At 35.9% G+C, this 17,935-nt stretch overlaps 1 protein-coding gene and 1 pseudogene across 1 annotated transcript; one reads left to right on the top strand and one right to left on the bottom strand.

Moving 5' to 3' along the window:
* The first annotated feature begins 801 nt into the window (after window positions 1-801).
* On the top strand, window positions 802-12,072 carry LOC107789207 (suppressor of mec-8 and unc-52 protein homolog 1). The gene is made up of 16 exons (XM_016610982.2): window positions 802-1,048; window positions 1,138-1,348; window positions 3,251-3,403; window positions 3,794-3,842; window positions 4,510-4,593; window positions 5,361-5,464; window positions 7,789-7,875; window positions 7,948-8,001; window positions 8,281-8,376; window positions 9,032-9,159; window positions 9,412-9,538; window positions 9,662-9,721; window positions 9,840-9,947; window positions 10,950-11,050; window positions 11,426-11,477; window positions 11,658-12,072. The coding sequence occupies exons 1-16, from the start codon at window positions 1,017-1,019 to the stop codon at window positions 11,754-11,756; spliced, it is 1,545 nt and encodes a 514-aa protein (XP_016466468.1). The 5' UTR covers window positions 802-1,016; the 3' UTR covers window positions 11,757-12,072.
* Window positions 12,073-14,485: 2,413 nt separating this feature from the next.
* Window positions 14,486-17,621, bottom strand: LOC107789206 (12-oxophytodienoate reductase 1-like; annotated as a pseudogene).
* Window positions 17,622-17,935: the final 314 nt, after the last annotated feature.

The raw sequence follows: 17,935 nt of genomic DNA, 5'->3' as shown, positions 1-17,935 counted from the left end.
AATTGTACAAATTATGTCTGGTATATTATACTCTTAATGCATTAAATCAAACGGAGGCAAAAAAATACTAGGTGATTTCTTCCATCTATCCGAGCCTTAATGTATAAACTTACCTTACTCTATGGGGTAAAATATGTTCATATTTTGATTGCATGAAAAAGCGACATGTGGAGCCAAAGACAAAAGATAGTCAAACCCGAAGGCAATGATCTCACTTGTCATCAGAGAGAATGATACTCATAAAGACAAAATAAATGTCGCCGTCTGATAACATTCAGTGAAGAATATTCTACAGTATTACATGCATGATACGTTACAGAGAATATATCATTAAATGCCCACCAGTACACATTTTTTAATGTCCCTCATAATTGTCATTAAAGAGGAACTTGATCATAGGACCTTTGTTACCTAGCTGTAACTATAAATAGTAAGTTCTATAATCATTGTAAAGAGGAATTTTCCAAGAAGTATACATTATACATTATAGTGTACTCTATCAAAAGCTCAATAACATTTTACTTTCTTGCTTATTTATATTTTTCTTACTTCTTCCGGAACTAAGATATTTGCCGATTCATTTCAATATGAAGGTTAAGTTTTATATTTTTACCTAATTTATCTATTATTTTTGGATTAAATTAATTTACTTATTTATAAATCATGTATAAATTCGTATCGTTTTACGGGTAAACATATGGCAAGTATCCGTGAAACTAGTGCGTGTAAGTAAATCAAACAGAAATCAAACCTTTCTCTCTTCTAAAATTATATAAGGAAATGGTTGAACGTAGTTTAATTAAATAGAAAAACCGAAACTGAAATTATAATTGGGTTGGGGAACTATTTTCCCCTTTTCTTTTCTTCAGTTTATAATAGTAGACAAAACTTGCCTCAAAACAATAATCCCTCGCTCTCCTGCACTCGCCCTTTCTCTTCTGTAGATGTTGTAATTTTCTTTCAAGTTTTACATTCTAATTTCTAAGCGGGGTTTTATTAGGGTTTTACACTCAGCTATGTCTTCTACCCTTGAAATCGAAGCTCGAGAGTAAGTTCCAATTTTAATTATATAAGTATATGTTTTTGTTTTTATGAGCACTGTGTATATAATGATTATATGTTTTTCTTTGCTTGCAGTGTGATTAAGATAGTTCTTCAATTTTGCAAGGAGAATTCATTGCATCAAAGTTTTCAGGTTTTACAAAATGAGTGCCAAGTTTCACTGAATACAGTGGATAGTCTTGAAACATTTGTTGCTGATATTAATAGTGGAAGATGGGATGCAGTATTACCTCAAGTTGCTCAACTTAAGCTTCCTAGACATATACTTGAGGATTTGTATGAGCAGGTATTCACCTTCTCTACGATCTTGTCAACAGTGACGGAGCCAGTAATTTTTATAAGGGGATTCAGAAAATACTGTAGAATGTTATAGTTGAGATTTGAACTTGTGATCTAAATCAATTTTTGAATCCCCTTTACCATTACCTTAACTTTTTTTTTTGGGGGATAAAGTCCCCTTTACCACTACCTTATGCAAGGGGATTCAACAGTTTATATATAGTAATTTAACAGAATTTTTTTTTTTTTTTACCATATTTGCATAGAATAATTTTTTGATGAAGGGGATTCAATTGAACCCCCTTTGCTCTTATTTGCCCTCCCTCTACACACAAGTAGGAGTGATTTATGCATAGTCATTTAGGTTCACGCCTTGTGAATATAGTTGTTATAAAATTAATATAAAAAAATTTGATGGTGGTGTCCGCACTAACTTCCGCACCTTGACTATTCCACTGATCTTGCTACCTCCCACCAACGTTGGTACCCGGTAACTACCAATTAATAGAACCTAAAATGGATGAAACATCGGATAGGTAGAGGTGAAGGTCCTCTATTGATATCTTATACAGTGAAGATGAAGGTCCTCTATTGATATCTTATACGTTTTATAATTTCATGTATTCAAAGTAAAAGATGGCAGTTTTGTGTGCGGACATTCTTCATTGTTATTGAATTTTTCCTCTCAGATGGGTTGAGAGGAAAAAGGAAGAGAAAGATATGTTGGTTGCTTGATAATTTATTGAATACCCGTCTCACTGCTCACCTATTTATAAAGTAAAAACATAACACATAATATGTGTTCAATGTGGGACATCATCTATCTAAGAACTTAGAAACTCCTATATTCTAACACCCCCCCTCAAACCCAATGGTAGGAAAGCTAGCTTGAGTTTGTTTATTTTGAAAACAGAGAAAAGTAAACCATCAGCAAAATAGTGGATGGTCATGGAAAGCTACATAAATAGTGTTACACGAAAGGTTTTTGGGAGAAAAAAATATCTTCCTAAAAACTGGTCAAAACAATGGCCAGAATAGCTGGAAGAATGGCCGAATACTTGCCAAAGAGTGGTGGTGTCACCGAACGGTTACATGAATTGAGCACGCTATTGCCAAACAGTTACAGGAAAAGAAGTTTGATGTTGCACACTGTCACTTGAAAGAGGGACATTGTTGCCAGAACAGCCATCAGAAAGAGGTGTAATGCTCTCAGAACGGTCAGTTGAAACAGGCATGGCACTATTGGATGGTTCCTGTAATAGGATTAGTGCCAACTGTAACAGGCACAGGGAAGTAGCAAGAATAGTAAAACTCTATAAAGAAAAACTTAGATGGACAGACATCATAAGCTTGCTATCAGGTAGGCAGAAGTTAAGAGTCTGTCAAAAATTATATGGACTATGCTTTCAAGTGAGAAAGTAGTAGAGAGTGAACTGATAACTCGATAATTGATGAAGATAAGACACTTATAAGAGTAAAGCACGATGTAACTTTGACATTTGTCTAGAAGTGATCACTTCTAACATAATAACTCTCTCCACAACACTTAACATTCTAATATAATGAAGGGATTTGTGCTTTTTTTAAACATATAATTAATGTTTTGCATGCACCATTCTTTCTTATTGTGATGCCTACAGCTAACGTGGCATCAGGCTCATACATAGTCTTTGCTGCATACATGCACAAGACAGAACTTAGAGTTTGGCTTCGTGCTTCTTCTAGTAAGGTGCTGAATTAGGACGAGCTTCAAAATGATGGAAAAACATCAATTTCGAAGATTATAAGAAAAAAAATCATCAATTGTGTATCTTTTCCTTGCCTATTTTTTTCCTGAAGTACTTAGTCACCTGTTTTGCTTTCGTTTTGGTATCGAATTGTGCTCTTAACTGCTTTCCTTATCTGATAGATAGTTTTGGAAATGATTGAACTTCGGGAGATGGATACTGCAAGGGCTATTTTAAGACAAACAAACGTGATGGGTGTCATTAAACAGGAGCAACCAGAAAGATATCTGAGGCTTGAACATCTGCTAGTCCGGACTTACTTTGATCCACATGAGGTTAGGATCATTCTCTAAGAAAATGATTAAAGTTGTATGGTCTTTTTTTTCTTCTGTGAATCATAGCCGTAAACTGGTGAGATTTAACCAAGAACAAAAAGATACAGAGAAAGAAAAAGCATTCTTGGTTTTTTTGAATACCCTCGTAGGTTGTCCTCTAGTTTAGTTTGCAATTCCTTTCAAGTAGCTTTGCTCTGTGATGGGAAAAATATCTTATATTTACGAAAAAACTGTGTTAGGCTTCTCTAAATTCGTTGGTTCCCACTCCGCAAAGTTCTTGTTAACTTTGGCCTGAATATATGCTGAGTTTGGCTTTTGATATTCCATTCAAATATCATGTGGACAAGCTAGGCTGGCTTTTGACGTTGCATTCAAATATTATTTCTGCAGGCTTATGCAGATTCAACCAAAGAAAAGAGGCGTGCACAAATTGCACAAGGTTGCCATTGTTTCAGTTTCTGCAGCTTTACACATAAACCTGATAGTACACATATTTAGTGAGGATTATTTGCAGTCAGTTTTGGTCTGTTCCACATGAAACTGAGGAGTTAGTTTTAAGAATATATCTTGGTAAATGTACGGTGGCAGAAGACACCTATATCCTTTTTTTTCTTTTTTGATAATTGAGATATCTCCGAGGGCCACTACTGCATGGCTTGAAATTGATGGACAATGGGGTCGCCCTCTACCCTCCATTTAATACCAAGCTTTGGTTTGCTGCGGGGTTTGAACGCGTGACGTGCACCTAACCTACACATCAGTCGATGGCTCTTACTACTAGACCAAATCTATGAGGACCGTACAGGGTACCCCTATCCGTATCCAAATCCTAAGATTCATCTGATAATGAATTCAAACTTAGATTTGCACCGTGTTACATACTCGTAGCTCTTCATTTTTCAATACTTACTTTTTACTGTTTCTTATCATTTGTACAACTGCACCAATTCACAAATGCTGTGAAAGTGAGGGTAAATGGGATGAGAATGTAGGTGATAATGTTGGATTTGAATATCTGGCGAGCTTCATAATGTCATTTATATATGCTGAGGCATATTATTATCTGTACTCTGGATTATGATATATTTTCCCTGGCTGTATTTCAGCACTCTCTCAAGAGGTTTCTGTTGTTCCACCTTCACGACTAATGGCTTTGATCGGTCAGGCCCTGAAGTGGCAGCAGCATCAAGGTGAGATTTATAATTATCAATACATTTTTTCTACTCTTTATATTACTGGATACATTTTTCAGATTGAAATTTAACATCAGACTGATAAGCACTTTGCATTTTTTTTAATAAGCGACTTACGAGCACTTTGCATTTGTTAAGTTAGAGCAAACTACAGGCTTTATCAATGACCTCAAAAATAACTATTTGTTATATGTTGGCGAGAATGGTGAATTTTGGGTCCTACATTACACACCAGTATCGATCATTGATGAATAATCTCTGCCTCTTTATTTCACTTTGGGGAGGCAGGTGTTAGTTCTCAGGAGCTCATGGGTTCTAGATCCTTCTTTGTTTCAAATCCTAGGACCAATTTTTGATCTGAAACATTGATATATGTCTCTTATATCAGTGAATAAGAAGTATTCTAACAAACAGCACAAGGAGCAGCAAAAAGTGCGAGAACTGATAGACTGCATCTTCTTGCCTATGGTTTTAGTAGCTCATGAGCGCCAGAGCCAATTTTTTGTCTTGAAACAGTTAGCACACTTTATCCCATCTTGACACACCAATACTGGATGAAAGCACATATGTTGCTCAAACAAGGATAGAATCATACTTTTTCTTTTATCTTGTGTTAAGTGACATATTTAATTTTAGGATTTTCGTGGTTGATCTATGGCGCAAATATCACTTTATCCAAACGGTCTTTGGAATTAATTTCCTTTACTAGCATGCCAATATGACTCCTTTTTGGGTATATCTTTTTTTTTTCCGTCTCATTTCAGGTCTACTTCCACCTGGTACTCAATTTGACCTATTCCGAGGAACAGCTGCCATGAAACAAGATGAAGAAGATATGTATCCAACAACTCTTGGGCACACTATTAAGGTTGGTTTTATTATCTCAGTTCAGCTTGTCAAATTCATTTTGTTTTTAGATGAAAACATGCAATTGTGTGTTTTGGTGGTTATTTGATTTCATCAAATACCTCATGTTGTTTTGCGATTAAATTTTCTGAAATCCGTGGAATTTGTTCCATTCTTTCAGTTTCTGTGCATGTATGTTCAGATATCACTGCACGATCAGCTTTTCGTCACTGCTCTCTCTATTTATTGTGGGCAAAAAGAAATTACTGACTTACTGTAGTTTTCAGTATTAAAGAGTATTTTTCTATCTTCCTTTCTGCAAATTTGCCGGTAGAGATTGGTCTATAGTTTTACTTTTCGCATTTCGTTTTCTGTTAAAACCTAGAAGATCAGATGTGGTCAGACAATTGCTTATGTGAAATATAGAGGACATGGTCAATTCAATTTATTTAAGTTTTCTTTGTTTGTTCTTCAGCAATTACACTGGGTTTGTTGTTGTTGTTGTTGTTGTAGTTGTTGTTGTTGCTCTTCAGCAATTAAAAAAAAAAGGAGTGTCTCTTCTTTGATCCCAGCTCCCCATCCACCTATGTTTTGATTTCACTCTCTTCATCTAACAAAATAAATAGTTAAGCAGCGTCATGCTGTACTTTCTTGAGTCTCTTTTCTTGTGATCATTGTCATTGTTTATTTTCCTTTATTTTTTCCTGTGGGGATGTGCACTTATTCCATTTGGCTTCTCATTAAGATATGTATACCCTTGCTATTTTACCTAATCTTTTTCCCTGTTTTTTTTTCTTTTTCTCAAGGTTGCGTTTCCGTATAGGCCATAGGGTCTTTGCAGGTTTTACTCCATGGTGTTTGGCCAGAATAATGACGTATATGAAAGAAACTTAATCTGAACTCTAATCAAGTTTTACTTAAATCGAGAAAATTCTTTTCGGGAGAGCTTAAAATGAAAATTGAAAATATTTTCCAGCCATCTGTTTTTATTTTCTGGTGATGCCGTCAGTTCAATGTTTTCTTCTTTTCATTCTCGGGTTTTCTCTTTTCATCTAACCTAAAAAAAAGTAGAAAAAAAAAAGTAACAAATGTAGGTCCAAGATGCAAAATCCTATTGCAGCAAGCTGATATGTATCTCAAAGAGAAAACCATTTCTTTGTGATAATGAAGTACAAGCCCAATCTAGACTTAGCAGCTTCAGTTGGAGGCAAGGAAAACATGATGTGAGATGTGAGGTGATATTTAAGGTGGCTTAGCTTATCCAGTAGGAGCAGGGTGGAGCCATGGAGGAGGTTGTATAAGAAATAACAGTTTATAAGACGCTGAATAAAGGAGATGCAATATTGAGAGTGGACCATTGGGCAGTGGCTGATGCAGCTCTAAGGCAACGGGTTCATTTGCCCAGTACTTCTGACGCAGACCGATGAGATATCTGTGAAAACCCACTAAAATTTCAACAAATTTTAGATCTGAACCCATAATAGTACAATGAGTTTAGTGCTAAGAACTTTAAAGGTCGAACATATCAAATTTAAATCCTGGATCCGCCTCTGCCATTGGGAGAAATAGAATAAATGCAAAATTTCAGAATTTTCAAAGGATACTATCCAATTTTTGTGCGGAGTGGATGGCTCTTATTGTTTCCCTTGAATTTGTTAACTTGCAAAGCAGAAAATTCTTGTCTGTATGTAGCAGTTGGGTACATGGATCTTTTTGTTTTTCTTTCCTTTGTAAAAAAAATAAGTACAAGAGGCAAAACCTTAGAATCTTTCTTCTTGCATTTCCAGATGAGCAGGAGGTTTCATGAAGCTGACAATTTTCTTTGTTGTAAGTCATACTTGTATATTTATAAATAGACATGATAAAGGAATAACATAAAATAGCTTGAGAAAGTTTTCTTCTCATTTGCCATGCTTTAGTTATCTGGCAGTCAGTGAGGTTGCCTTCAAAACTATAGCTGCTTATTTGTGCCTGATAGTCTAGCTTTCCTGACGCAGTCACGCTTATTTTTCACGTTTAGGTTCCAACTTCTTTTTATCTTTCGCAAAGATAGTATAAAGTAGACCAATGAACTCCTGGGGCCGTCTTTTTGTTGACTGCATGAAACAATTGTCATGCACATGGAATAGGAATATGTTATAGTTTCTCATATGTACAGATAAATAAACTTTCAGAATCATTGCTTTGTCCTTTTGCATTGTTATGGTGGTTGCACACTCCTGATGTTTTTTAACTAATTTCTTTGAATATATCATAACGTTCAACCTTTTCTCCTTTTCTTTAAGGTGAGGGTAGGGATTCAAATCCAATAAAATGTTTATTTTACTAGTTTTGTTTTGCCTGCAGTTCGGGAAGAAAAGTCACCCAGAGTGTGCTAGGTTCTCACCAGACGGACAATTCCTTGTCTCATGTTCAGTTGATGGATTTATTGAGGTATGCAAGTCTACAACTTCGTTTTCTTTGTTGATAATGGGAGTTAACTCAGTTTTATCATCCGTCCACCAGGTTTGGGACCACATAAGTGGAAAACTGAAGAAGGATCTCCAGTACCAGGCTGATGTGAGTTCCTATTTATATCTTTGTGTATGTACTTGGTTTTCTGAGTTGTCCTTATTTTCTGGGAAGTAAACTAATCTGCCATGGTCACTGTCACGCCTGCATATTACTTTTGGTGCTTAAAAAATCTTTGATGGAAGCTTTCCTGAAGAAGGTTGAATGATTTCTGAAAAGAGGACCTGGATAGTAAATGGACTCAAATTTGTATTAGCTATTTTCGAACTTGTGTTGTTCATGCTTGTAAGGCACTTTATATTTGCTGACGTGCTGCATATTCTGTAGGAAACCTTTATGATGCATGATGATGCTGTCCTTTGTGTTGATTTCAGCAGAGACTCGGAAATGCTTGCATCTGGGTCTCAAGATGGAAAAATAAAGGTAAGCGTTTAATTTGATACCTTTCTGTTTTTTTTTTTTAATTATTTTCTCTGCAACTTTTTCTGAAGCGAGTCTGAAGAGCTTGGCATGATCTACCAGTCTTAAATTTGGTATCACTGGTTCCTTGCCCCTTCTGTCTCTTCTTCTAGAGCAGTTGCATTGTAGAGATGCATGTATTTTTGGATTTCTATGTTGCCTCACTTCAAATAGTTTCAGTACTTGGGGACAAACTTTTCAACTCACAAAGAAGAGATCCATCCCAAGTCTGATGTATTAAGTTGACTCCAGTGCATACCAAGAACATATTCCAATGGTCTGAACGTGTGAGAATTAGCAATAGAAAGTACTCAAGCTGTTCTATTTGTTATCCCAGTTTGACCTAACATGATTATTTAGGGTAGAGTTGAAAGTTGTTTATTATCTTTTCATTTGCCATGGGAAGTGATCATGACCTGCTCAGGCAATTGCTCTGTCAAAAAGTAAAAAAAAAAAGAGGCAAAAGGATTCGTCACTGGGGCTGTGCACAGAGCATTCGTGAGCACTCTCGGTGTTTGCTATTGCACCTGCTGCTTCCCTTTGCACTTTTGGTATTATATGTTATCTTAACTCTGTTTATTGATATCTGATGTTTCTACATTTGATACTGTCATGATAGGTTTGGCGCATAAGGACGGGTCAGTGCTTGCGCCGTCTTGAACGTGCACACTCTCAGGGTGTCACCAGTATAGCCTTCTCTCGAGATGGAACTCAGATCTTAAGCACGTCATTTGACAGCACAGCAAGGTTATTTTTTATTATTACATTTTTTGTTGTTTTGATGGCATGTCTGTGAGTGGATGTTCGTCACTGAGATCTTCTTCTCTTAAAAGATATCCTCAGAGATGCAATCACCCCCTTCTTTTATCTTCCTGCAAACTGGTGGAGGGAAATAAAAGAAAAGGATAAGGGCTCCTTTAATAGAAATTAATTGCTGTCAGTCTTGATTGGGAGATGCATGTCTTTCATTCTCTGATATCTCTTTGCTTTATCAAATAGAATTCACGGTCTGAAGTCAGGAAAGTTGTTAAAAGAATTTCGCGGCCACTCGTCTTATGTTAATGACGCTATCTTTACTAGTGATGGATCTCGAGTCATTACCGCATCTAGTGATGGCTCAGTGAAGGTAAGTTACTTGCAACCTAGAACTCGTGATTGAGACACAAGTGTGTTGTAGTTATCTGCATTAAGATTCTTTCGATATCTACATAGTTCTTTGACCGTAATTTGTCTGGGATACCTACAACAGGTCTGGGATTCGAAAACAACCGAGTGTCTACAAACATTTAGACCGCCACCTCCATTAAGGGTATTCAACTCTCTTAGGGGCATTACTATCTTTTTCTTGGTTTTTTTAATTTTCGGAGGATGCTTACATGAAATATTGTTTTTGAACTCGTTTGTGGCTTCCATCTTTGCCTCTGCAGGGCGGTGATGCATCTGTGAACTCTGTCCATCTTTTCCCTAAGAATACTGACCACATTATTGTGTGTAACAAGACATCATCTATTTATCTCATGACACTTCAAGGACAGGTAATCATAGTTGCGTTAGTGTTGTAATCTCCGCTCTATTTTGTTGGTAGTTTAATTATATGTAATTACTAATTACTTTGCCTATACGTTACAGGGTAGATGAAAAGCGGGTTGTATATTATGCTGAATATTTTAATTGTTATTTTTGAGGAATTTTACGTGATTAGTGCATATTGTTTAAGTGTTTTTACAAACTTCAGGGAAATCATTAGTGCTAAAATTGCATTTGTATTTCCTTGAAACTAATAATGCCTCCTGAGAACTTCATTAATTCGTATTTCTGTTGAAACTAATGATGCTCCGGTGGTTTAATGACTAGCAAGACCAGTGTTATTGGGGGGTAAGGTCTATGCTCACGGTTGAGTATGGTCTGGTGTTGTACAATATATTGGGCCTTTTGCTTATATTTTGAGCAACTCTCCCTGTAAACCATATCTGACAAGTGACAACTTCCAAAGTTTGCTGGATTCTACTTTGTCATGGTTTGCTTTTAAGTGTGGATAGTAGTTGGTTTTGGGTTACAAAAAGACCAAATGCATATAGGCTGAATGACGATAAAAGAATTGTAATGATTTAAATATCTCCTGAAGTTTTATGTACATGTGAATGTTATGCGTCTCTCTGTGTGTGTTGATAGAAGCAAAAAGAATTTGTTTGCAGCGTCACCTTTCGCACTTTATATGAAAGACGGAGAGGGAAGTGGGATGAGTACAATAGTATTCAAATTATGCATTGTAGTTGAGCTGGCATCAATAATATCCGGAGATTCTCTCTAAATTTTGTTGGAAACAGACTAGAGTGGTGAAAAATGGGTTTTCCAACAATCAGGCACACGTTCTTGTAGAAATGGAACTAATTCTTATTAATAAAAAGTTAAATAAGGTAATTATAATGGTCAATGTACTTATCAGAAAATTATAGTAGATTAAATGATTGCGCATTGCAGAATTTTAGAGAGCTCAAACTGTGCATGAGTTAATCTTCTGCAATTTTTGGATGTAGGTTGTTAAAAGTTTCTCATCTGGTAAAAGAGAAGGTGGAGATTTTCTCGCTGCTTGTCTATCACCAAAAGGTGAATGGATTTACTCTGTTGGTGAAGACAGGTATGACCAAAATTTAAGTCCTTCGCACTATTGCAATTTGAGTACCAATGGTATTAGATGGTGAATTTCTCATCCTGCTTCTATTACATTAAAACTTCAAGGACCTCTTATCTGGAGTTGTCTTTACAACTAAGTTTAGCTGGTGGATTATATATGTGCAGTCTAAGGAATTAATGTGAAACTCCTTTGCTGTCTTCGAGCTACTTATAAAATTCCTCGCTAGTTGTAGAGTTCCGATATATTTCTTTTTCCTTTCTTTCTAACCGTCAATGTGTATATCAGTTATATGAACTTGATGAAGTGCTTTCTATTATACCTATGAACTTTGTATTGAAAAAATCTTGGGTTAATGAGGTGTTTTGTACATTTCGACAGAAATTTGTACTGCTTTGGTTTTCAATCAGGCAAACTGGAGCATCTGATGAAGGTAAGCTTTTATGCTGAGGTTAAGTTTGTATCTACCATGTGTTATTCGTTGCTTTTATTAATGCTTTTATTGGCATACTATGTGAAAATATGGCTTTGCATTGGTTCTAAGACTTGCATTCTCATTTTCGTTGGGGAGAGATTGAAGTGATTGAACATTATACTCTCTGCATTCTGGCAGGTACATGAAAAGGAAGTTATTGGTATTACACACCATCCTCATATAAACCTTGTTGCCACATATGGAGAAGACTGCACTATGAAACTATGGAAGCCTTAGCCAGTCTTTGCCTTGTTGAAGTTTGCAGAAAAGCAATATTTTCGACAGTAAGGTTAATTGTTTGTTGGATATCTTGCCTTGCCTCGGAGGTGGATGCCACAATTTTATTTGGGGTGTATTTCGGGGATCGTATCGGTTTGTTAGTGGGATCTGATTTATCCAGCTTTTGTATCCTATGTAATTTATCTCCTACTTGTTGAATTTTAGTCTATTAATTCTTAGATTCTCAGATTACTCGGGATATTAAAAGTTTGAATTCATTGAGTATTGAAGAAGTTTAAATATCTGTATCAAATCCTAGACTTGTGAAGTAAAATAGTGACTGACGATCTGCCCCTTTTAATTGTTTATTATTTTTATTAGCAGATGTTGTCAGGTTCTAATATGTTGTTTTAAAGAACTGAATATCGAATTTTTAGATGGGTCTTTTAACAGAGAAACATGGATGCCGATGATTCATATAGCCGGCCTCGATTAGTTTGGGGCTGAGGCGTAATTGTTTCTGTATTTTAATTTGCATATAGTGCAATGACACCACCTACACAGGATACTCTCTTTAGGTTAAAAGTCTGCATAATGAGCATTAGTTGTTTCTGATTTCTGCGAGGTATAACAGGAGATTCTCTAATGGTAAGAGAACTGCATAATAAGCATTAGTGGTTTCTGAAAATTATACAAATAGAGTAAATGCCTTCAATTTGAATGGCTATATAGGTTAGGGAGTGGCCAGGAGAACTTATGGAGGGATGTTATCAAAACTAAATTTCGAATTTAGACTTCCTGGTGCATCAGAACAGTAACTTACCCATTTGGAGAGATATACAAGTAACAATTGTGATGAATTAACCAAGGGTCGTTACAGCAATCAGTAAGAGATGGAAAAAATAAATAAATCAGGTTATGGCAACATAAAAATGAACCTTTAATTGGAAAGAAAAGACAACCAACATAAAAATCAGGACATATTTTAATATTACATTTCCACTGGCTTTTTTCTGCGCAAAAGATGGTAAGCAAGGTGGACCATTATTTTCATTTTCCTCACATTAACACTAATAATACTCAATCCACATATAAGTGAGATCCCACTCAATTCCTCCATGTTGGGTGATGGGGCAAGGTTCTCCTGCCCCATCAACACAAGAAACAAAATGTTTGGAGTAGGGGTGTGCATTCGAATCGGTTTATCCATAAATCGAATCGATTATTTGTTATCGAAATCGAAATCAAAAAAATCAAAAAAATCGAAACCTTATTGAAACGATAACGATAAGCATATGTACAAATCGATAATCGATAAGTAATTATCGATAAGGGTCAAAATCGAATCGATAAATCGAATGCACACCCCTAGTGTAGACACTTGTTACCTATTTGTGTAGATTAATTAATTTATCACAAATATCTTATAGCTAATCTATAGGGGTATTATCACTTTTAGCCTACGCAAGATATTTGGTAGCAGAAAAAGTGTATAAAATTTTTACTATAATTTTTTAATATAACATACAGAATATATATATATATTCCGCTACTATTTTGAAAGCGGCTATACAATATCATTTTCCTTAATCTATATAGAATGCGTCACCCATAAGATATACTAAAAAGACAAAAAAAAATATTTTTTTTTTACCCTTATTCTATAATACCCTTTCCTTTATCCTAAGTCCCTAACTCTATTATTTCCTCTACCACATTTAAGGAATGATCATATTTAAAGATCAAGAGAATGAAGTTCAAATTAATGGAAAACAGAATTAGCCGTGATGATGTATTTTTTTTTATACCGTTGGAGTGTTGATGACATACATTTGATCCCTTACTTTAGTTTTGTTGCATGTGCTTGTTGACACAATTTTTATGTTATAAACGGTGTTCGTCTTATTTTAGCTTCTTTCTGTCCATATTAGTTAGGTGCGTTTATAGCGATATACTTTTCGTGGAATCCCGCAAATTTTCTTATTGGTGTAATCGATAACCGAATCGATAAGCTCCCAAAATTGATAAATCGAAATCGAAAAAATCGAAACCTTATTGAAACGATAACGATAAGCATATGTACAAATCGATAATCGATAAGTAATTATCGATAAGGATCAAAATCGAATCGATAAATCGAATGCACACCCCTAGTTCGGAGATAATGAATGATGGGAGACATGATTATAAGTTCTCTCTTAAGAGTATACCTTCCATTCCTTGAACTTAAAGAGTACACCTTCCATTCTTTATTTTGAGTAAATTTGGAGCATAAGTAGGTCTTTTTTTTTTTTTTTTGATGACCGAGAAATTCGTTTGGGGCCGATCTTTTGGACCAACCGGAGCCTTCGAAACTCGGTGAATAATGGGCACGCCCCTCTACCCTTTTCCACTTAAATACCAGGCTTTGTTTTACATGGTGTGGGGCCTTGAACCTGTGACCCTAAGACACAAATCCACCATCCTTTGCCACTTGAGCTAGGGCAATTAGGTTTCTCTCTTACCCCTCCGTTTCAATTTATGTGAACCCATTTGACTGAGTACGGAGTTTAAAAAAAGAGAGAAAGACTTTTGATCTTGTGGTGTAAAATGAGACACATATATTTTGTGTGGCTATAAATCATTGTGTAAAGGTAAATTGTTTCCAAATAAGGAAAGAGGTCATTCTTTTTGGCACGAACTAAAAAGGAAATAAGTTCACATAAATTGAAACGGAGGGAGTACTATTTATTTAATACGTACATTCGTTCAGAGTCGAATTAGTGTTGGAGTTGAGTTGGTTATAAGTTCTCTCTCGATAGAAAAGATAAAACACATGAGAGGAAACATGTAAAAAACATACATAAGTCAAGTGCATAAAATGCTAGTGATCTTTATTGATAGATCACTTTTTATGTGAGACATATGAAGCATCTGGCGAACCCCTCTCTCCAACAACAAAAATAAAACAAAAAAAGAAAGAAAGAAAGAACGTATCCGATGCTTCCTTGACATCATGCTGTGGTTTCCAGAAATGGATAGTCAGTATAGCCAACAACAGGATCAGATGTATAGAATGTATCCCTGTTATACTTGTTGAGAGGAGCATCGAGCTCAAATCGCCTTGGTAAATCTGGATTGGCTAAGAATTGACGTCCATACGCAACAAGATCAGCTCGGTCTTCAACCACAGCTTCGTTTCCTTCTCCTTGATCATAACGACCGCTACCATAAAAGTAACTTTGAATGCCTTCCTCATTGGTACAAGGCTTTCAGCACATTCAACTTTTTCCCCAACTGTTTTCATCCTTGGCTCAACCATGTGGCAGTAAGCAATGCCATACTTATTCAAGGATTCAGCCATGTAAAGTCCCAAAGCGCTCGGGTTTGAGTCTCCTGATTCCATGTAGCTTGCAAATGGTGAAAGCCTTATTCCAACTCCGTCAGCTCCTATCTCATTTCCAACCGCTTCAACTATTTCTAGAGCAAATCTACAACGGTTCTCTAAAGACCCTCCATAATGGTCAGTTCGATCATTGACTTGGTCTTTCATAAACTGGTCGATTAGATAGCCATGAGCTCCATGGATCTCAACCCCATCAAATCCTACAAATATAAGCGAAGTTAGTTCAAGGGAGGGTGTTAATTTGACGACAATACTGATGTGACAGCACAGGGACAGATAACCAAAGCAAGGAGTATACATCACAACTAACAACTCACCATGTAATCAATCTAACAAAGCACCTATATCAGAAAATGCTCTGCAATATTTAAAATTTCCGTGAAACGTCTATACCTAAAAAAAATTCTCCTGATTCTTAGGAAACCATAATGGAGATAACTGAAAAGTGAGACATTCTGGTCATTCTGAAGAGCCATTTAGACCGTGCGTGTCACAGTGTTCACGCACACTACATTGTTGTTTATAGCAAAAGTTCTAATCAAATGTTCAGATATAGTAAGTTGCGCCAGCTGAACGATATGTGAAGCAGACTCTACATATAAGGATTTTACATATTTGAAGAAAAGATAACCTCTTCCTACATAAAACATGTCGGAAGTTCATCCTGTTTTACCAAGTTCACCAAATGGAAACTTTTTATCCGCTACACATCATATGAGTCAGCGGAATTATTCAAGCAGTAACGTAGCAAAATATGTTGCAACCATTTTCCAGTCCAGAATTTCAGACTGAAGCAGCTTTCCAAAAAGTGGTCAAGTCTCTTACCAGCTTCAATGGCATTTCTAGCAGCAAGCCGAAAATCGTTGACAATCTGAGGAATTTCATCTGTCATCAACCGCCGTGGTGGTGTATATTGTGCAACATCCACACCATTGGCACGAATTTGAGGTGTTAATGGTTTGTCTGTGCAGGAAATAGGAGCCTATCCATTGGGCTGAAAATCTGAACAAAAGGAGTCAATTAAGAAGCACATAAGTTTACATTTAGTGAGACAGTTATCTCAAAGCTTCAAATATGATTTGATAAAATGATTGGTAGCAAAGTCAGTTACCTTTATGGGAAACTCTCCCACCATGCCAAATTTGGCAAAAAAAGATTCCTCCTTTGGCATGGACTGCATTAACAATTGGTTTCCAGGCCTCAACTTGCTCCTTTGTCCATATACCAGGTGTATCTTTGTACCTTCAATAAAAAGACATTTTAGCAGTATTTAGAAAGTGTATTTGTTAGTAACTACAACTATGAAGTTACCCTTGGGCAGTGTCAGATATTCCTGTGGCCTCTGCTATTAGAAGACCACCTTTTGTGGTTCGTTGAGAGTAATAAAGGATAGCATGTGGCTGAGGAACATTGCCATAAGATCTCTGCCTTGTCAATGGTGCCAATACAACCCTGAAAAACATTAAGAGTGCAATAAGTACCAGTTTCCATCTTTAACCATCATATGTTTAGGACTATGCAATCATAGGATGTCTAAACTCAATGCTAAAATGAATTGCAAATAAGGATGAGATAATTATCAATATATTAACACAAGTAAATTCAATTCGCTTGAAGTTTTAGATGATGGCTGGGACATAAGTAACTGGTTCACTGCCACTGTCTGTACTCTGCACTCGCTCATCAAGAATTTGAATCAATTGGGAATATCAGCTAAGCATCAAATATAAAACTCATCACCAGAACAAAAAAGCTAATGGAACAGAAGTTCATCTCCATTAGTTGCAATTGTATTTCAAGTTTTAACCAAATTAAAGAGGGGGTTAATAAAAGTTGCTACTTCTTTCTTTTTTTTTTTCTTTTTTTTTTTTTGGGGCGGTTGGGGTCAGCTAGTATTTTTTTTTATAACCGTGGTTTCCGTGCAAATAACTGTATCTACCAAGGCTTGGAAAGATGGACCAAAACATCTAGTGTTATTTATCTCTGCTAGGAATCGAACCTAAAACCTCATAGTTCTAAACATACTTCATCGAACACTAGGCCACACCCTTGGGTGCGGGTCAGCTAGTATTCTGGACGACACCTAGTGAAGTTGCTTCTAAATCTCATATATGTATCTTTTAATTTGCAGAAATCAGAAACCTTTAACAGCAAAAAGATGAACAACATAACCATATGGGCATCTCCCAATATGAATAATCAGGAAGAATCAAACATCAAAATTCAAGTGATGAACCTAAAAAAATGAAGAAAAGGAGAATTGATCTGGAAGAAGAATACCTATGAGATAACTGAAAAATTCCCATTTTATAAGGAGTCAGTAGAGGAATGTCTTGTTGTTTGCCTTCAGCAGCATTGTTTTCCATTTTGGGTATTTTCTTGTTACATTCATTGTTGTTCTGTTTTAATGGCCGTTCTCCTTTTTTTTTCTTTTTTAACTTTTGTTGCATTCACTTTGACTCTACACTTTCTTCACAGATAAAGAAAAAAGAAAAAGTTCACGTGACTGGTGATCTCTCTGTTTAATTTTTTTTAAAAAAATTTAAATGAAGCTGGTGTTGGAACCAATAATATTGAGAAGTTTTATTTCGTGTCTCGTCCAATTTGCGCTAGCTGTATGAGGCTTTTTTTTGTCTTATAAATTTATGGACCCTAATCTTGTACTTCTGGGTCCACAAAACTGTAAGACAAAAAAGTTATCTTATACAACTGACAATTGTATGAAATACAAAATAAAATTTTCCCAATGTTATCTCCCAGCGCAATCAGTGATGTTCATTGTTCGGTCCAATTCATTTTTACCAAATTTCAT

Source organism: Nicotiana tabacum, chromosome 6, assembly GCF_000715075.1.
Source record: "Nicotiana tabacum cultivar K326 chromosome 6, ASM71507v2, whole genome shotgun sequence".
NCBI classification, from domain to species: Eukaryota; Viridiplantae; Streptophyta; class Magnoliopsida; order Solanales; family Solanaceae; genus Nicotiana; species Nicotiana tabacum.
The sequence above is the reverse complement of the archived record's forward strand: the minus strand, read 5'-3'. Positions and strand labels throughout refer to the sequence as shown.